Raw genomic sequence first — 17,800 nt, 5'->3', positions numbered from 1 at the left:
TACTGGAGAGCCAGAGGGCAGCTGCCTGTGAGGAGCATGGAGGGCCCAGGGGAGGCAGAAGGGGAAACTGGAGGGGGAGAGGGACGAGAGTGCCGAGAAGCAGGGGTGTTCTTGGGGCTGAGTGGGGTGCCTGCCTGGTGCTCACCGCTTGGCCATCCTGGAGTCCTGGAAGGTGACGAAGATCAGGTCCAGGCGCTTGAGCGGCACGCGGTTGAGCTCGGCATTGAACTCGTCTGTTAGCTGCTCCTCTAGCTCGCTGTAATACTGCTCTGCATCCACCTGGGGTGGCAGGCAGCCCTCAGGGCTGGGGCCAGAGCCCCAGTAAGGCCTCCCTGGTCACGAGGTTCCTCCCCACTCAAGCCTCCCTGGATTGTGGTGGCCTTGAAGCACCTCAAGGAGCCCAGGACCCTGGCTGGCCTCCAAAGTCCCACCTCTAGAACAAGAAGAGGCGATGACTGCCTTTCACCCCTGCCCTTAGATCTGGGGAAAGTGAGGCATAGCTAGGGGTACCCAGGGGCTTTCAGGCTTGGGGTGGACCCCAGAGAGGTGAGATAATGTGTTTGCCGCATTTCCACAAGAGAGGGTGATTCTTTTCCTGGGATGGCAGAAGTTCGGTGTGGTCCTGAAGCAGGTGTCTGAGTCTTGACGCCTTCTTTGAGCCACAGTGGTCAGGTGATAAGACAGGCTGCTGCCTTCAAATGTTTCTGTCCTATCTCTTTGGGAGCCTGAGGCCTGGCAGCCTCGTGTAGCCTGCTGTGTTTTCTCTGGTCCTTCTCTCTCATTCTCCCATCCAAGACCAGAAAGGAGACAAGAGCAAGCTTCCCTGCATTGTTCTGAAGGTGGCCTCCAGAAAGGCTCCCATCTCAACAGAGAGGCAGGACATGGTGGATGGGGAGGGAGGAGCTGGGTGGGGAGCACTGGAGCAGACCTGAATGGGGCCTGGGGCCCAACAGTGCGGGTGAAGGCACAGATCCTAGAGCCCCAGGACCCTACCGCTCCCTTGCTGTTCTCCCGATGCTCAAGCCAGTTACCTCCTTGAAGCAGGTCCAGCACTTGCAGAAGCACAGGCGGGCGCAGGGGTGGATCCTGATCATCACCTTCCCAGTCTTCTTGGCCTTGGCTGTGTAGAAGAGCCGGCCCCGCATGGCGTGGCGCCTGCCAGCGGTGGGCAACGGGAGAAGGACCTGCAGGTCAGGGACCAGCAGAGCCCCATCCTCCCCTTTTACCCCCACCCCGGGCGCCGAAAGGCCCCGCTGCAGCCTCACCTCTGATCGTCCAAGTCGATCAGGTTCCTGACGTCGTAGCAGAAGTGGACTCTGGTCACGACACTGCCTGGATAGGCCTCGCTGCAGCCACAAACATGGGTGCTGAGTTGGCCTGTGGGGTGGGGATGTGCTGCCCCTAGCCCCTGCCCAGCATGTCGGCCCCCAGGGCTGGGGGGCTCAGCTGCCTGGTGTTCCTGGATGGGAGACTCCATCTCTGCTCCTAAAGCTGAACCTCAGGGTTTGAACCTTGGTGATCTGAGAGCTGTCAAATCCTTCCTACATAACTCAGAACAGGGCCAAAGGGTGGAGCTCCACCCGAGGGGAACCCAGGAGAGAGCTGTTCACGAAGAGAGAGTCAGCTCAGTGAACAGTGTCCTTGGGGTTAGGAACTTGGGGTCACAAAAGATGTCTCCAGATGATCTGCTCTAAATAGCTGTGATCCAGGGTTCCCTGTGCCCAGTAGTTGGAGCAACAGCAGAAAGGAAAACTCCCATCACCCCTATCACAGCCATGCAGGAAGTCCCTGACTTCAGAAACCCTGCTCCAGCTCCAGTGGCCCTCCCCATTCTGCAAAGCTTTTCAGATCCTGAGCTCAGTCCAGGGAGAGCCACCCTGGGGTGTCCCAGTCCCACCATCCTGCACCAACTCACTACCCACTTGAGGACCCAGGCAGGGTTACGGGGAGGAAGCCATCCACGCCTCGGCCCACCCCAACCCACTTACTGAAAATGCTTAATGATGATTTCTGGGTCTTCAATGTCCTTGGGCACATAGGTGATCATTAGCGTCCTTGTGACCTGGGTGGGAATAATCAATGAAGAAAGAAGACTGTGCTTGCATAGGAATTCCAGACACCTGAGTCTTTTGGTGGCCCGGAGTCTCCTGGGAGCAGGCCTGCTCCCAGCAGGCTGCTGATGCCAGTGTCTCCTTGCTGAGACAGCCAAGAAAGCCAAAGCCAAGCTGGGACACTGTGGGCCAAAATAGTGCCAGCTTCCTTAACCCACAGTGGCCCAGCTGAGCCAGGCAGCTCTGAGGTTGGTCCATTGTGCTTCTGTTCTCCTCTGTGCCCAGCTGTGGGTGCCCTGCCACAGACCACTGTGGTGAAGGGAGGAAGGGCTGGAAGCCGCCATCAGGCTGGGGTGGAGGATCAGAGCTCCATGATTGGAAAGAGCTGCCCGAGCGACCCCACAGTGATTTCTGCTCTCCCTGTAGCTTCCACTACTCCAGCATAAAGCCTCACATTGCTAGAGAAATCCCTCACATGAGACTGGGTGGGGGAGCTGGGAAGTAAACAAGACTCTGGGGAGAGGATAGGGAAGCTTCTCACGAACTTCACATTTTATTCTGTGAATGGGAAATATCTTCCTGGGTCGTCACCGTTAAGATGACAGTCTGATAAACTGCGCTGCAAGAATCAGGGGTCTTGAAAGAGGCTTCTGGTAACAATAAGGAAAGCTGAAGTAGCAGACACCAGACTGGTCAAGGGTGACCAAGCCTCCACGCCTGGCAGGCTGAAGCATTTGGGTTCACTTTTCAGGGAATGTGGATTTGCACTCTGGGGTGGGTTCAAGTGAATCAGGCCTTTTGAATGGATGGCTTGGAAGGAGCTGACTCCACACCACTGAACCATTGAAAGGCTGAGGACAGGAGCCAAGGATGCTCATCCTCGCTGTTGCCCCTCCCCACCAGAGCATGGGTGCTGGTCCAGATGGGTGGCACTGCTGGTGCCTGCCCGTGGCCCCCCATCAGTCACCTCTGCACACCAAAGCCTGCGGCATGCTGCAAACACAGCGACTGTTCTTTCCCGGCCTTGGGGCATGTTCTGCTTTTGTGCAGGGCAAGCATTCATTGAGGTTTAAAGCCCCCAAGTGCAACCCTCAATGAATGGTGGACAGGGAGCTGGTGGAAAAATACCCCGATTGCTCACCTCCAGGAAAATTCTGGGGCATGTGTTCTACACCAACTCCCGGAATTCCCAGGTCATAAAGCTCCAGCTGCCTCCAGTGGTAAGCTGCCCCTCTATGCTCCCTTTTTTTTGGTTGCCTTTGCATCCTCACTCCCTTACTGGCGTTTCCTGGGATCACCTCCCATAAACAAGTGCTACTCAATCCAAGTCTCAGGGTCTGCTTGGATGGGGTCACCCAAACTGAGACGGTGGGGAAACACAGGGGGTCTCTGACCTCAGAGAGATTGCAGAAGGGCAAGGCATGGCCCTAGCAGGAGTGGGCAGGGCCAGGTACACTAAGTAGCAGCAGTTCAGCAGGGCCCTGACCACTTAGCACGGAGGCCCCCGCTGGTCCACTGGGCCTTGTTAATCCTTTAGTTTTCGGATGGTGGGAAGTCCAAGAGTCCCTGGGGAGGGGCGGGGCAGCAGAGGGGCAGGGATAGGAGGTACCTGGGCAGCAGCTATTTACCAACCAGTCTGAAAGTTCATTGGGGGTGATAGGGTGGAGGAGGGTGGAGGAGGGTGAGAGGTGGGGGCCAGATAATTGTTACTAGGGCAGAAGGGAGGAAGCTTGGCCCCTGCTCAGGTGAAACCGCCCCCTCCCATCTGCCACAGTCTCCCTGGACCCTCTGAGGGCTTCTCTGAGGGCTGGGAGTGGTCGGCCCAGTGGGGAGCAGCTTTGTAGGCCACTTACCTTTTGGCTATTCCTGGGCGCAAACCTCAGGCAGTGATGAGCCATGAACACAAAGTTGGTGATGAAGTAGAAGAAGGACAGCAGGCTGTGCAGCCACAGGAGCTTGCTCCTATAGGGAGGCAGGCAGCAGCAGTGAGGTCAGCCTGCGAGCTCCCCAGAGCCCACTGCACACAGACCCCTGGGCCTCCTCCTGCCATCAGTCTCCTGGGGCCTCCCAACCTCTCACAGTCTCCTCAGACCCCAACCCATCGCAGTCTCCCGGGACTACCCCCATCCATCACAGTCTCCCCACACCTCCACCCATCACACTCTCCCCACACCCCCACCCATCACATTCTCCCCACACCCCCATGCATCACAGTCTCCCCACACCCCCATGCATCACAGTCTCCCCAGACCCCATCCATCACAGTCTCCCCATATACCCCCACCCATCACAATCTCCCCAGACCCCCCACCCATCACAGTCTCTCCACACCTCCACCCATCACAGTCTCCCCAGACCCCCCACCCATCACAGTCTCCCCATACCCCCACCCATCACAGTCTCCCCAGACCCTCCACCCATCACTGTCTCCCCAGACCCCCCACCCATCACAGTCTCCCCAGACCCTCCACCCATCACAGTCTCCCCAGACCCTCCACCCATCACAGTCTCCCCACACCTCTACCCACCACAGTCTCCCCAGACCCCCACCCATTGCAGTCCCCCTGGACACCTCCCCCACCCATCGCAGTCTCCTAGGGCTCCCTGCTCCCTCCCACCCATCACAGTTTCCCCGGACCCCCCATCCCACCCATTGCAGTCTCCCTGGACCCCCTAGCCGGTCATGGTCACAGTCTCCTTGGACCCGTTCCACCAGTCGCAGTCTCCTGGGACAGCCCCACCCATCTCAGGCTCCCTGGACACCTCCCCCGACCCATCACAGTCTCCCAGGTCTCCCTCCCAGCCATCACAGTCTCCCCAAATATCTCCCCATCCATTGCAGTCTTCTCAGACCCTCCCCTCCCACCGATCACAATCTCCCAGGACCCCCCTCTCCCAGCCCACATGCAGTCTCTCCAGGAACACCTTCTTGGAGTCCAGACACTCAGGTGCCTTGGAAGGGGCATCAGTGGTGAGAAGGGGTCTTGCTCCAGCTCATGAGGGAGATGTGTATTGAGTGTTTACTCTGAGCCAGATCCAGGTGGGACTTAGTGCATGGTGTGCATTTTCTCACTAGACTCAACCACACACATAGCCATGCATGTGGTTATCTTCACTTCACTCAAAGGGAAATGAGGGTGAGAGAGGGTTGGTGACCCACCCAAGGTCACCGTAGCAGTGGTGCACTGGGAGGTGAGCCCAGAGCTGCTGAAGAACTTAAGATTCATCACTGTAACACCATCCTGCCAGCTGCTGTGGCTCAGGCCCCCATGGTTGCCCAGCAGACCAAGTGAGGAAGAACCTGGGTTACCTGCAGGCCTTGAGGAAGGAGAGCCAGATGGTTTGCAGCACCGCCCCCGGGGTAGGAGAGTCATGGCACTTGGGCCATGTTTGCCATCCCTGCTTTCAACTCACGTGATGCCATCCCAAAGCATCTGGCTAGGATTGCTACTCAGAAATAGGGCCCACCTTATTCCACATGGTTAGAGGGGAGAAAGGTCACCTTGCTTCAAAAGGTGCCTGGCACCTCACACGCCATTGCCATCTGCTAGATGCCTCCACCGTCAGTTTTCATAGAGGGGCAAGGCTACATGGTCTCTACAGAACGCTCCAGCTCTCTGCCAGGATGGATTCATGGAGACTGATGGCTTTTTGCTGTACTACTAGAATTCACTTTTTGTTGGGAAGATGTAGGTACCTCGGGCCAGCAATGGGCCTTGGGAAGGAGCCGATATCCCTGCTCTGGTTGGCATCCCCAGGGGAGGATATGGTGAAAGCAGAGATGAGAGGATGTCATAGCCCCTTTCTGCTGATTTCAGAGCTTGGGTTAAGCCAGTCTGCTCCAAGGTGTATTGCAGGAGAGCAGGGGCAGAGGGACAGGGGTGGGAGGAGGCGAGATGGGGCAGGGGTGTGTGAGCCCCACTCACACTGGCTGGAACTGCTTCTGCAGCTTTGTCAGGAATCAGCCAAGCTGGCCTAGACACCTAGGCCATGGCATGGCCCAACAGGGCCGCATTTGCCTCGGGGTAAATTGATATGCCACCAGCCAGGTCGGCTGATGTTGGAATCCACAGGTTCCTGGCCTGTGAGGGGAAGGAGCTGAGAGAGTATGTTCACCAGCCCTTCCCCAGTGATGGACATGGATAAGGACTGAAGCTCAGTGTTGGGGGCACACTGCTTCAGACCCAGGGCCAGTTAATGGCAGAGGGGGGACATGAGTCTGCTGTGGGACTCTGAGGGGGACTGTCAGGCCCGTGATTCACTCAGGTGTATGACGGCTGACTGGAGCCTATTGGTGACAGGAAAATAATCTTCAATCTCTTTCAGCACAGGGCCTCTGCCTCTTGGGATCTGGCTACACGAAGCAAATAGGACCATTTCTCCACGTCTTCATGAGTGGCCAGTTTGGGCAGCTCCACTCATGACAGATGAGGACACAGGGTCTCATCTCACACCAAGAGCCCTGCCCCACCGAGAGGATGCAGCTTCTGGCATCTCACTCAGGACCCGGTTCCCAAGGAAACCAGGCCGTTCTTATCAGCAAAACGGTGCCCATGTTACAAACTGACATGTGAGACCTCCTCTCCACACCAACACCCCCAGCCAATGGAATGGGAGCTTCAGATCAGGTACCTACTCTGTGGAGACATTGACAATGGTGGTCCGAGCAAAGTGACTGCTCCAGTCTGAAAGAGAAAGAAGTTGCTGGCTCCTCAGTTGCTGTGGGGCACCAGAGTTCAAGGTTCCTGGACGAATGCCTGGGGTCTGGAGATGCTTGCCTTTGTCCTCCTCTTCCTTCCGGTTCCCCAGAGCTTGTCCCCAACTTTTAACAAAAACATCAGAGGCCTCTTTTCCCTGGCACTGCTGACTGGGGCTCTCGGGAGGAAAGCGTGCACACTTCTTTGTGTGGTATCTCCAGGGCACGATTGGCGCATAATGGACACCCAGTGAATGCTTGTTGAAGGTACCAGCCATCCAGCCATGAGCAGAATGATGACATTAGCAACACTATTACCACTGGCAATGTCCAGAAAAGGCAACACTGCCTTATTCAGAGGAAATCCTTCTGGCTAGGTGTATTAGTTTGACGGTTCAGACACTCCCTTGTAAAATGTGTCTAAAAATCCTGCATGATATGATCACTGCCAACATACCAGCTCTTAGGATAAGACAAGACAAGGACTCAGATGTTACTCTAGTAGTGGAATTTGGTGGTATGGACACTGTGTGCTAAACTGAATTCAGGTCTACCTCTGGCCAAGGACAAACAGGTAGAAACCTGAGGAATCAAGGTAAAGCTGGTTTCCACTGGGGCATTTAAGGTGCTATTCTGCACCACCCAGTTGTGCAGTCTTCACACAGCTCCGTTCAGCTTCATGATTCTAAGTGAAATACTACCTGCTATTCATTGAGCATCTACTACGTCTATCAAGCACTGTGTAGGTATGTGATCTCCCAATCCCTAAGACAGCTGAGGAAAGTGAAGCTCGGGAGACTGATTTGCCATATACTAGGTTAAATCACATGTTAGCGGCCAGGCTTGGTGGCTCATGCCTGTAATCTCAGCACTTTGGGAGGCTGAGGCAGGCGGATCACTGGAGGTCAGGAGTTTGAGACCAGCCTGACCAACATGGTGAAACCCCGTCTCTACTAAAAATACAAAAATTAGCCAGGTGTGCGGGCAAGTGCCTGTAATCCCAGCTACTCGGGAGGCTGAGGCAGGAGAATCACTTGAACCCAGGAGGCAGAGGTTGCAGTGAGCTGAGATTATGCCATTGCACTCCAGCCTGGGCGACAATAGCAAAACTCTGTCTCAATAAATAAATAAATAAATAAATAAATAAATAAATAAAATAACATATTAACTAGGCAAAGGTATTTTCTGGGGTGCAGGTGTGGGTAAACATTGTGGAGTCCTGATTGTTCTGTTTTGGAAGCCCAGGTCTCATCCACAATGCTGTTCTGTCCGAAGGGCTTACCCTCTTCCAGTGAGTGGGAGCAGAGGTCCCACAAGACAAACTCTGCACTTACAGTGTGATGTCCAACAGAATGGGTTCAGGGATCTTTGCAGTGGGTCACATGTCACAAAAGGGTCCCCAGGAACACCCAGCCAGAGTGGGGCCGTGAATGAACACTCAATTCCCAACTGAATTAATACTATGTGCCTGCTGTGTGCCAGGCCCTGGGCCAAACCTGTGACAAAGGAGGAATCGTCTCCAGTCTCCACCTGAGAGAAGTGAAGCATGGCTTGTCCAGGTTCACACAACAACAAACTCCAAGAGGCAGGATTAAAATAGATGTCTAGACCCTCAACCCCAGCCCTGACTGGCTTGCCTGGCTGCCTCTCAGGTCCAGCGGCTGCCCTGGGGCCCACTGAGCTCTGCCTACCCAGAACGGATCCAGTATAGTTGATGGGCAAAATGATGCCCAGGGAAGGGATGCAGATGATGAGCACGAAGATGATGAGGTGGTACTGGAACACGATGTAGATGCGTGCGTCGTCCCCACACTTGTTAATCAGATCCTCGTCCCTGGAAGAGACACATAGACAAGGACATGCCTCGGGAGCCAGCGTGGCCACCACTTGTTGCAGGGAGGTAGAGGGAAGGACAGCAAATGATCACCGCCTCCCCAAGTTTTTTTTTTGTTTTTGTTTTTTTAAATATTGCCCTATATCTCAAAGCCTCTGTTATCCCTGAAGTATACCTTAACTGAATTTCACAGACATATCAAAGATAGGGGCTCTGTTACAGATACACACTCAGGAATCCAGAAACACTCTTGAAATAGAGCGTTCATTCATCCTTTTATTACTTCTTCAAACATTTTGAGTGGTTGCTATGGTGCAGCCATACCACCAGACAAAGCATTCGTGGTATTGAGAGGCAGCCTATTAGGAAAAAAGGAACACCTGAAACCCATGATGAGATAACGAGCTATCACTCCACACTGCCAGATTTGCCAAAGTTGGAAAGTTGGACAACAGTAAGTGTTGGTGAGAGTGTGGGGCATTGGGAGCTCTCCTGTTCTCACGGGTGTATACACTGGCCCAGTTACACTGGAGAACAGTTGGTATTATCTACTGAAATGGAAATCATGCACATTCTATGACCTAGCGATTCTACTCCTAGGTTTACACCCAACAGAAATGCATGACATGTGTACCCAGAGACATGTATAAAAATTTCATAGATGCATTACTTGTAACATCCTCAAACTGGAAACAACTTACATGTCTATCAAGGTGAAATGGACACAAGAACTGTGATATATAAATCATGAAATACTATACAGCAGTGGTCCCCAACTTTTTTGGCACCAGGGACCAGTTTTGTGGAAGACAATTTTTTCCGTTGTTTCTGTAGTCACTGCCCCAGTTCAGGTCACCAGCACCTCCCACCTCGACCATTGGAATAGCCTCCTTAACTGCTCACCTTGACTTTGGACTTTCTCTAAGGCCATTCACTCTCCACACTTCTGCCTAAACACATATATCGTTTTGACTTTCCTGCTTGAAAATACTAATTGACTCCCTACTGTCTCTAGATGAAAGCCCAAGATTCTCAGTATGCCAGTCAAGATCTCAGCTGAGGCCCAATGTGGTGGCTCATGCCTATAATCCCAGCACTTTGAAAGAGTGAGGCAGGTGGCCCACCTCAGGTCAGGAGTTCGAGGCCAGCCTGGCCAACATGGTGAAACCCCGTCTTTACTAAAAATACAAAAATTAGCAGGGCATGGTGGCACGTGCCTGTAATCCCAGCTACTCAGGAGGCTGAGGTAGGAGAATTGCTTGAACCCAGGAGGCGGAGGTTGCAGTGAACTGAGACTGTGCTACTGCACTCCAACCTGGGCGACAAAGAGAGACTCTGCCTCAAAAAAAAAACCCCAACTGATCCTTCCAGCCCAATCTTTTACCCTCCCCTGCCACACTTACCATGAAATCTTGCTTCTAACCACACCAGATTTACCATGTCTGGGTACACCCCACTCATCTTCTGCAACAAACTGGCTCACACAGTCCTTTACTTCTTTTCTTTTTTCTGAGACAGAGTCTTGCTCTGTCACCTGGGCTGGAATGCAGTGGCATGATCTCAGCTCACTGCAAGCTCCGCCTCCCAGGTTCACACGATTCTCCTGCCTCAGCCTCCCAAGTAGCTGGGACTACAGGTGCCTGCTACCACGCTCAGCTAATTTTTTGTATTTTTAATAGAGATGGGGTTTCACCGTGTTAGTCAGGATGGTCTCGATCTCCTGACCTCGTGATCCGCCCACTTCGACCTCCCAAAGTGCTGGAATTACAGGCGTGAGCCACGGCGCCCGGCCACAGTCCTTTACTTGTGATGTGCCCTCCACATCCCACATTGCGCCTGTTGAAACTCTTCCTGTCCTCTAACGCCTAGCTCAAAACTGTACTTTTCCAGTTGGAATTCCTTTATCTCTTCCCCAGATGCCCTCTGCACGGCAATTATAACCCTCCCATTCTGAATTCTACGAAGGGAGTCTTGTTCACCTTTATTTCTCCAACCAGATCGCGTGCGTTTGTGCATGGGGACTCTGCTTGACTTATTGCTGCTCAGTAAACTCATTAAACTGTCTTCTATGACACTGCTCTCAAGGGGTGCTGGATGCACGGTGCAATGCGCTGCCTTCCTGCTTTCCCAGATGTTGAGTCCCTGACAGAGGGGTCTCCATGATAGGAGTCTTTGGGTAAGGGTGGGGTGGAGGGGTTTTAAGGATGGGCAGGACAGGACAGATGGAGCACACTGAGGGAGAGCCCATGAGTATGTGGGGTCTGAGGTGGAGGAAGAGCTGTGTGCACACATGCTCGTGTGTGTGCGTGTATGTATGAGTGTGCACGCGTGTATGCCTATGCAGTGGGAACACAGAGCTCTGGTAAGTGTCTGCGCTGCTGAAGCGTCTGGCTGGTGTTGAGGAATCAGGAGAAAATAGGTAACTTGAGGTCGGCTTGCAGGAGAAAACGGGTGACTTGGGATCTGCTGTTTTGCAAAGTGGGATCTGGCATTCAAGAAACCCAGAAGGTGAGGTGGGCAAGGGCTGACCCTCTGCTCTCCAGGCACCGAGGCCAAGAGAGGCCTGCCCTTCCGCCGGATGTGTTTGCTTGGGCAGAAGGGCGAACACATGATATGCTGAATGATGTTCACAGAAATAAAGCAGATAGCACAAAGGAAGGATTTCTTTTTCCTCATGTGGAGTTCACAGAAGCATTTCTATAAGCATGTGAGTAATGATTCAGCTATTAAAAGTGGTCCTTCCCTGAGGGGCAGTGGGCTGTGCCCAGTTCCCACTTCACCAATTGTCACCCAGGAAAGCATCCTTCACCGGTGATGGGCCGAGGTGGTGGGGAGGGTGTGGAGCTCAGGCCCTGTCATCCCAGGCTGGGGGCTGCTAACTTTTCCAGGAGCCTCCACCCCCCATCCCCAAGGCAACACAGTCACAAGCGCACAGAGCCCGGGCACTTACTTCATGGTTATGCTGTTGAAGAACCAGGAACAGAAGCCCTGGGGGGAAAGGAGAGAAACTGTGAGAAAACTCAGGCCCTGGCCCGCCCTGCCCAGCTCTGGGAACCCAGGCGGCCGGGTCATCTGAGGCAGCTGCGGCAGTGTCCGGGGCCTCCTTCCCGGGAAAAAGAGTCTGAAGGCTCAGTTGGGAACCAGTGACTGTGGAGGGAGAAGCTTCCTTGGAAATGAGGGGACATCTCTGCCTTCCTGTTACAGGAAATGGGGTTCAGAAGGTGACTCTTGAACTGGAGGGGGAGAAGTGACTCCTTCCGGGGTGAACATCTGTCGCTCTCTGTCCGTCCTTCATGCTTCCTTCCGGAGATGCCCTTCCCTGGATGCGTGTGGTCCAGTGGGCTCCTACTCTTACTCTGTCCAAGTGGGAATTTGCCTCCAGTGACTGACTGGCCAATGGGAACTTTACCCAAGTGGGGCCAATTAAAATTTCCTTAAGGAAGCCAGGCATGGTGGCTCACACTCTTAATCTCAGCAGCTCAAGAGGCTGAGGCAGGTGGATCACTTGAGCCCAGGAGTTTGAGTCCAGCCTGGGCAACACAGCAAGACCCCACTTATTAAAATTAAAAAAAAAAAATCCCTTAAGGAGATTGATGTGGGTGTTGCAAGGGAGAAGGTCTCTTTCCCTCTGAATTCCTGCACCTCGGTAAACATCATGAAGCCTGGAGTGGTTTGGTGGTATCTTTGATGCCATGTGCTGAGGGTACTGTCCTGTTGATACCTTTCTCTTGGGGTCTTGCTGTCTTGAGTTTCTGGGTGGTGGGGAAAGGTGGCCTCAGCCATGGGGAGACTGGTGGGGGACTAGAGAGAGTCGTCTTTGGAATGGTGTGTAAGAGCGGGGGCTAGGGCCTGCAACTCTAGAAGCTGCCAGCTCTGGTAGCCGGTGAAGTTACCCTGGTGCCTGCTTCTTTCTGGGATCCCAGAGGACTTAGCAAAGCCTTGCACAAGGTTACAGCTCTAGAATGGCTCCGTTTGGGTCATGTGCACTTCTGTGAACTGGGCAGACCTCTTGATTGATGGTCCTCTGGAACCACACGGACTGGGGAAGAGGTGTTTCCCAAAAGGAAGCAACTATCAGCCAACCTGACACAGGGAAGGAGACTTAGAAGGTGGGCCTTATGGCAAGGGGAGCAAAGGACATCTGTTTCTTTTTTGTCTTTCCTCGTTGCTTCCTTTTGAGAAGGCACAAAAGAAACAGCGGTCCCTTGCTCCCCTTGGCATAAGTCCCACTTTCTAAGGCCCCTTCCCTGTATTGGGTTGGCTGATGGTGACAATGGCCAATCGGTGGGTGTTCACGGCAGGATATTCCTCCAGCTATATCCTGGGGAGCTAAATTAAGGATAAAGGTTCAGGTGTGAGTCAGAGCAATGAAGGGGAATAGCATGCTGGTGGCAGCAGCAGTGGGGAGCATCCCCAGAAAGGGGTAACTAGCAAGGCAGAGCTGGGCCAAGAGAGGTCCAGTCACCCGTCCTGCATGGAGAGTCTGTCTCCACGGCCCAGCTGGGCAAACAGGGTGCGACTGACTAAGGGAACAAGTAGCTTTCTTTTTTTTTTTTTTTTTTTTTTTTTGAGACGGAGTCTTGCTCTGTTGCCCAGGCTGGAGTGCAGTGGCGTGATCTCCGTTCACTGCAAGTTCCGCCGCCTCCCGGGTTCCCGCCATTCTCCTGCCTCAGCCTCCCGAGCAGCTGGGACTACAGGCGCCCGCCACAATGCCCGGCTAATTTTTTTGTATTTTTTAGTAGAGACAGGGTTTCACCATGTTTACCAGGATGGTCTCGATCTCCTGACCTCGTGATCCACCCACCTCGGCCTCCCAAAGTGCTGGGATTACAGGTGTGAGCCACCACGCCCGGCCACAAGTAGCTTTCTTGATGGTCCCTCATGATTAGGCACCACTGGGGACACACCTTCCTGGGAATGTGTTTCTGCCCCTTCCACTACAGGTGCACAGGTGTATACTAGAATAGACACGGGATGGGTCATCCACCAAAGGGCAGAGGTCATGAGTAGAAGCATGGCCATGAATATCCTGTATGGGTATTTCTCTCTGTGTGTGTCTGTCTTGTGTGTGTATGCGCACGCGCACACACACACACACACTCCCTCCCCTGAGTACCCACTGTGGCTCTGAAGGCATAAACCATTCAGAAAGTTCAGCAGCTGAACAGCCACATGAGAGGCAGACACAGGGCCGCAGTTCCCAGGAGCCAGCTCAGCTGACGTGACAGAGTGACAGCTATCAGTTCACTTCGCCTATCTGAGCTCCCGCCACCTGGGGGTAACAATGCCTGACCCAAATTGCTCAGGGAACCATGGTGAGACCCATTTTCTTCACCCACACCACCTGGCCCTGGCTGACGTCTCCCCATCCTGGCTGGACACTGTGCGGGCCACCTCACTGAACTCTCTTTCCCCATTTAATTTATGCCCTCTTCAGTTTGTCCCCCTCACTGCTGCCATAGGGATTTATCTTCTAGACTTTTAAAAATAAAACTTTTTTTTTTTGATGTTTCTAAAAGTAAAGCTGCGAGCCACATTGCAAGGTAGGTGTTGCTGCCCTTTTTCTACCTAGGAAGCCTCCAAGAGATGAAGTCACTTGTCTGAGGCTCTGCACTTTGGAGAGGGCAGATCCTAGCAAGTGAAGGACCCAGCCTCTCGAGGATGACAATGGAAGGAACGTGGCTCCGCTTACTTAGCACAGCTGACAAATACTCATCAGATGCTAAGCACACGGCAGGCTGGATTGGACGTGGGGTGCAGTGATGAGCAAATCCAAGTTCAGGGCCTGTGGAAAGCAGACACACTAGACTGATCTCGCAGATGAGGGATCGTTACAGACAGGTTAAAAATGTTAAACAAAAGGAATGCATTTTCTGTGGCTATATAACAAGAGATCTGGACCCAGGAAGGGTGGTCAGGGCTCCCTGGGGAAGTATGCTTCAGCTGAAATCTCAACAACAGGTGAGCGACTCCGAGAAGGGCCACTGGGGAAGGGGGAGAGGGAAGAGCCTGGGAAAGGACTGGTGGAGGGAAGCAGGGGGCTCTATTGAGAAACTAAAAGGTGGAACCATGTGGCGGGGATAGGGGAGTTGGGAGGAGTAAGGGAGGATGGACCAAACTACCAGGTCACAGCACAGCATCTATAATTGATTCCACGGGCCCTGGGAAGACAGTGAAGGTCTCTGCAGCAGAAAATATGTCCCCAGACAGGGGAATCTCTCTGGATGCAGGTGGAAAATGGATAAGGGCCCTAGAGTGTGGACTTAAAGGGATCAGTTAGAGCTACTGCAGTTGTCCAGGCAAAAGGCTGATGGAGGCCTGGACCAGGGAATGGTAGGAGGGAAGGAGAGAAAGTAAGTGGGGAAAGTCAAAGCAACACAACGTGGAGACACATTGGCCATGCTTGGGGGCCTGGGTAAGAGGGAGAGGAGGCCCTGGGGAGGATGGTAGGAGGTCTGAGACCAAGGTCACAGGAACAGGTGGGTGTGATGGGATATCATGAAATGTTTTGGACAAATGGAACCCCAAATGACCACAATATCCATGTGGACATATTTTGAAAGACATTGAATAAATCAGGCTGGGGCCCAGTAAGAGGATTAGCTGGAGACAGGAATTTAAAAGTTTATGTGTAGAGATGGCAAAGGAAGTTGTCAGTGTGGGCGTCACTGCCCAGGAGTCAGGGCGAGGGGAAGCGTATGGGGTCAGCTTGTTGGGGAGACTCCCAGTGTGGAAGAGAAGCCTGCAAAGGAGACACAGTAGGAGCAGACCGAGAGCTAGAAGGAAAACCCAAAGAATGTGACGTCACCTATGCAAGGGAGAACACCTGTGCAAGAGAGAAAGACGGTCTACGGGGTGGGACGTTTCGGAGAACACAGGCAAGATGTGAACTGAGAAAAGTACATTGGATTTAGTGGCAGGGCAAACCACTGCTAACCTTCAAGGTTGTCTTGGTGGAGTGATGCACAGGAGCTCACATTTGAGGAGGTTGAGGCGTGAGTGGGAGAGGAGGCATGGGTGGGAGGGGAGATGTGAGAGGGTAGGGAGGTGAGAGTGGGAGGCGTGAGTGGGAGGCATGAGTGGGAGAGGAGGCGTGAGTGGGAAAGGAGGCGTGAGTGGGAGAGGAGGCGTGAGTGGGAGAGGAGGCGTGAGTGGGAGGGGGGCGTGAGTGGGAGGGGAGGCATGAGTGGGAGACGAGAGGGGGAGGGGAGGCGTGAGTGGGAGGTGAGGCATGATTGGGAGGCGAGGGGGGAGGGGAGGCGGGACATAAGTGGGAGGCAGGGCTCCTGAGTGGCAGGGGAGGCGTGAGTGGGAGGTGAGACATGAGTGGGAGGCGGGGCGTGAGTGGCGGGGAGGCAAGAGTGGGAGGTGGGGTGTGAGTGAGAGAGGAGGCGTGAGTGGGAGGCGGGGTGTGAGTGGGAGGGGAGGGGTGAGTGGGAGGGGGCATGAGTGGGTGGGGAGGCCAGAGTGGGAGGGGAGGCGTGAGTGGGAGGCATGAGTGGGAGAGGAGGTGTGAGTGGGAGGTGAGGCGTGATTGGGAGGTGAGAGAGGGAGGGGAGGTGGGACATAAGTGGGAGGCAGGGCTCGTGAGTGGCAGGGGAGGCGTGAGTGGGAGGGGACATGAGTGGGAGGCGGGGCGTGAGTGGCGGGGAGGCATGAGTGGGAGGTGGGGTGTGAGTGAGAGAGGAGGCGTGAGTGGGAGGGGATGGGTGAGTGGGAGGGGGCGTGAGTGGGTGGGGAGGCCAGAGTGGGAGGGGAGGCATGAGTGGGAAGGGAGGCGAGAGCGGGAGGGGAGGTGTGAATGGGAGGCGGGGCGTGAGTGGGAGGCGGGGCGTGAGTGAGAGGCCGGGTGCGAGTGAGAGGTGAGGAAGTGGTGACAGCAGCATGGGCCACTGTCAGAAGTTCAGCTGTGTGTGGGGGTGGGGAGGGAGGCCGTTCTCAGGGTGCCCTCTCAAAGTATTCAGGGCCCCACTGAAATGTCACCACTGCCCTAGACCATCCCTGACCTCCCCTATGCCACAGATCCCCCTCGTTCTCCACTGTGCCTTATCACCAGTCTATGTGCTTCTGTCTGCTCGTCTCCCCCGCCCGGGCAGACAGCGCCATGAGGCAGGACTTGGCCCCCAGCTCCCAGTCCAGTGGCTGGCAGACAGCCGGTGCTTCCCAGCAAGTGGCTGAAGGGATGCATGAGTCGGGTGGAGGGCTGGTCTTCGCCAGGGAAGGGGAGGAAGCATCAGACTGCGCTCCACTAAACAAGGCTGGGGAGCCTGAGGCTGAGGGAATCCCTGCCAGATGACTAGAATCTTCTATGTGAAATGGGAGGTGAGGCCTTGACTCAGAGTCAGAGGCGGGGACATGGGCAGGACAGGACTGTGAGAAGGGTTGGAGATTTGAGCAGAGAAGACAAATTAATGTTAAAAATCTCTCTAAGGCCGGGCGCGGTGGCTCAAGCCTGTAATCCCAGCACTTTGGGAGGCCGAGGCGGGCGGATCACAAGGTCAGGAGATCGAGACCACAGTGAAACCCCGTCTCTACTAAAAATACAAAAAATTAGCCGGGCGCGGTGGCGGGCGCCTGTAGTCCCAGCTACTCAGGAGGCTGAGGCAGGAGAATGGCGGGAACCCGGGAGGCGGAGCGCCACTGCACTCCAGCCTGGGCAACAGCGTGAGACTCCGTCTCAAAAAAAAAAAAAAAAAAAAATCTCTCTAAGATGTTTTAGTTAGTTAACACTTACTTGGCACCCTAGTAGTAGGTATGGTCAATATCTCCATCTTTCAGGTGGGGAAACTGAGTCTGGGGGAGGCTGAGGAATTTGGAAGTGGTTGAGCCCAGCTGATTGCAAAGCCCCAGGGTCTGAGCCGTACTTGTCCCTGTGCACACCCCGCCTACCTGCCCAGCGCCGGGACTCCCCCCCACTAGATCGCTACCAGCACTCACCTTGTCTCTGCGTTCCATCTCCAAGGAGGTCTCCGAGGGAGACGTCTTCTCGCTCTGCTCCCCATAGATCAACGAGGTCAGGCTGCCAGCCAGGGACGGGTAAGGGAGGTAAGAAAGGAAAGAAAAGGTCCCAGCTGCCTGCCCTGCTCCCTCTCCACTCCCTGGCTGAGGGCTGCCCTCTGCTCTGCAAGGGGCAGGCATGCCTCAGCTCCTTTGCTGAGCACACAGCTCTGGGCATAGACAGCAATCGCCCCTGTGCCAGGTGCACCAGGCATCCTGGGA

General features: G+C 54.4%; 1 protein-coding gene across 17 annotated transcripts in view; it reads right to left on the bottom strand.

Moving 5' to 3' along the window:
* Nucleotides 1-17,800, bottom strand: part of TMEM63C (transmembrane protein 63C) — a 76,753-nt gene that overhangs the window by 19,660 nt on the left and 39,293 nt on the right. For 15 of the 17 annotated variants that reach the window (XM_005561877.4, XM_015454039.3, XM_073997951.1 and 12 more), the window contains 9 exons: nucleotides 17,519-17,600; nucleotides 11,532-11,569; nucleotides 8,439-8,581; nucleotides 6,688-6,736; nucleotides 3,905-4,013; nucleotides 1,989-2,062; nucleotides 1,266-1,346; nucleotides 1,032-1,155; nucleotides 146-279 (listed from right to left, as the gene is read on the bottom strand). In XM_005561877.4, the coding sequence (XP_005561934.1) occupies nucleotides 146-279; nucleotides 1,032-1,155; nucleotides 1,266-1,346; nucleotides 1,989-2,062; nucleotides 3,905-4,013; nucleotides 6,688-6,736; nucleotides 8,439-8,581; nucleotides 11,532-11,569; nucleotides 17,519-17,600 (834 nt within the window). The remainder of the gene's footprint in view (nucleotides 1-145; nucleotides 280-1,031; nucleotides 1,156-1,265; nucleotides 1,347-1,988; nucleotides 2,063-3,904; nucleotides 4,014-6,687; nucleotides 6,737-8,438; nucleotides 8,582-11,531; nucleotides 11,570-17,518; nucleotides 17,601-17,800) is intronic. The other 2 variants (XM_065549129.1, XM_073997952.1) reach the window with 1 other exon arrangement.

Source organism: Macaca fascicularis, chromosome 7, assembly GCF_037993035.2.
Source record: "Macaca fascicularis isolate 582-1 chromosome 7, T2T-MFA8v1.1".
In the NCBI taxonomy this organism is placed as follows: domain Eukaryota; kingdom Metazoa; phylum Chordata; class Mammalia; order Primates; family Cercopithecidae; genus Macaca; species Macaca fascicularis.
This window is presented reverse-complemented; position numbering and strand designations above follow the sequence as displayed.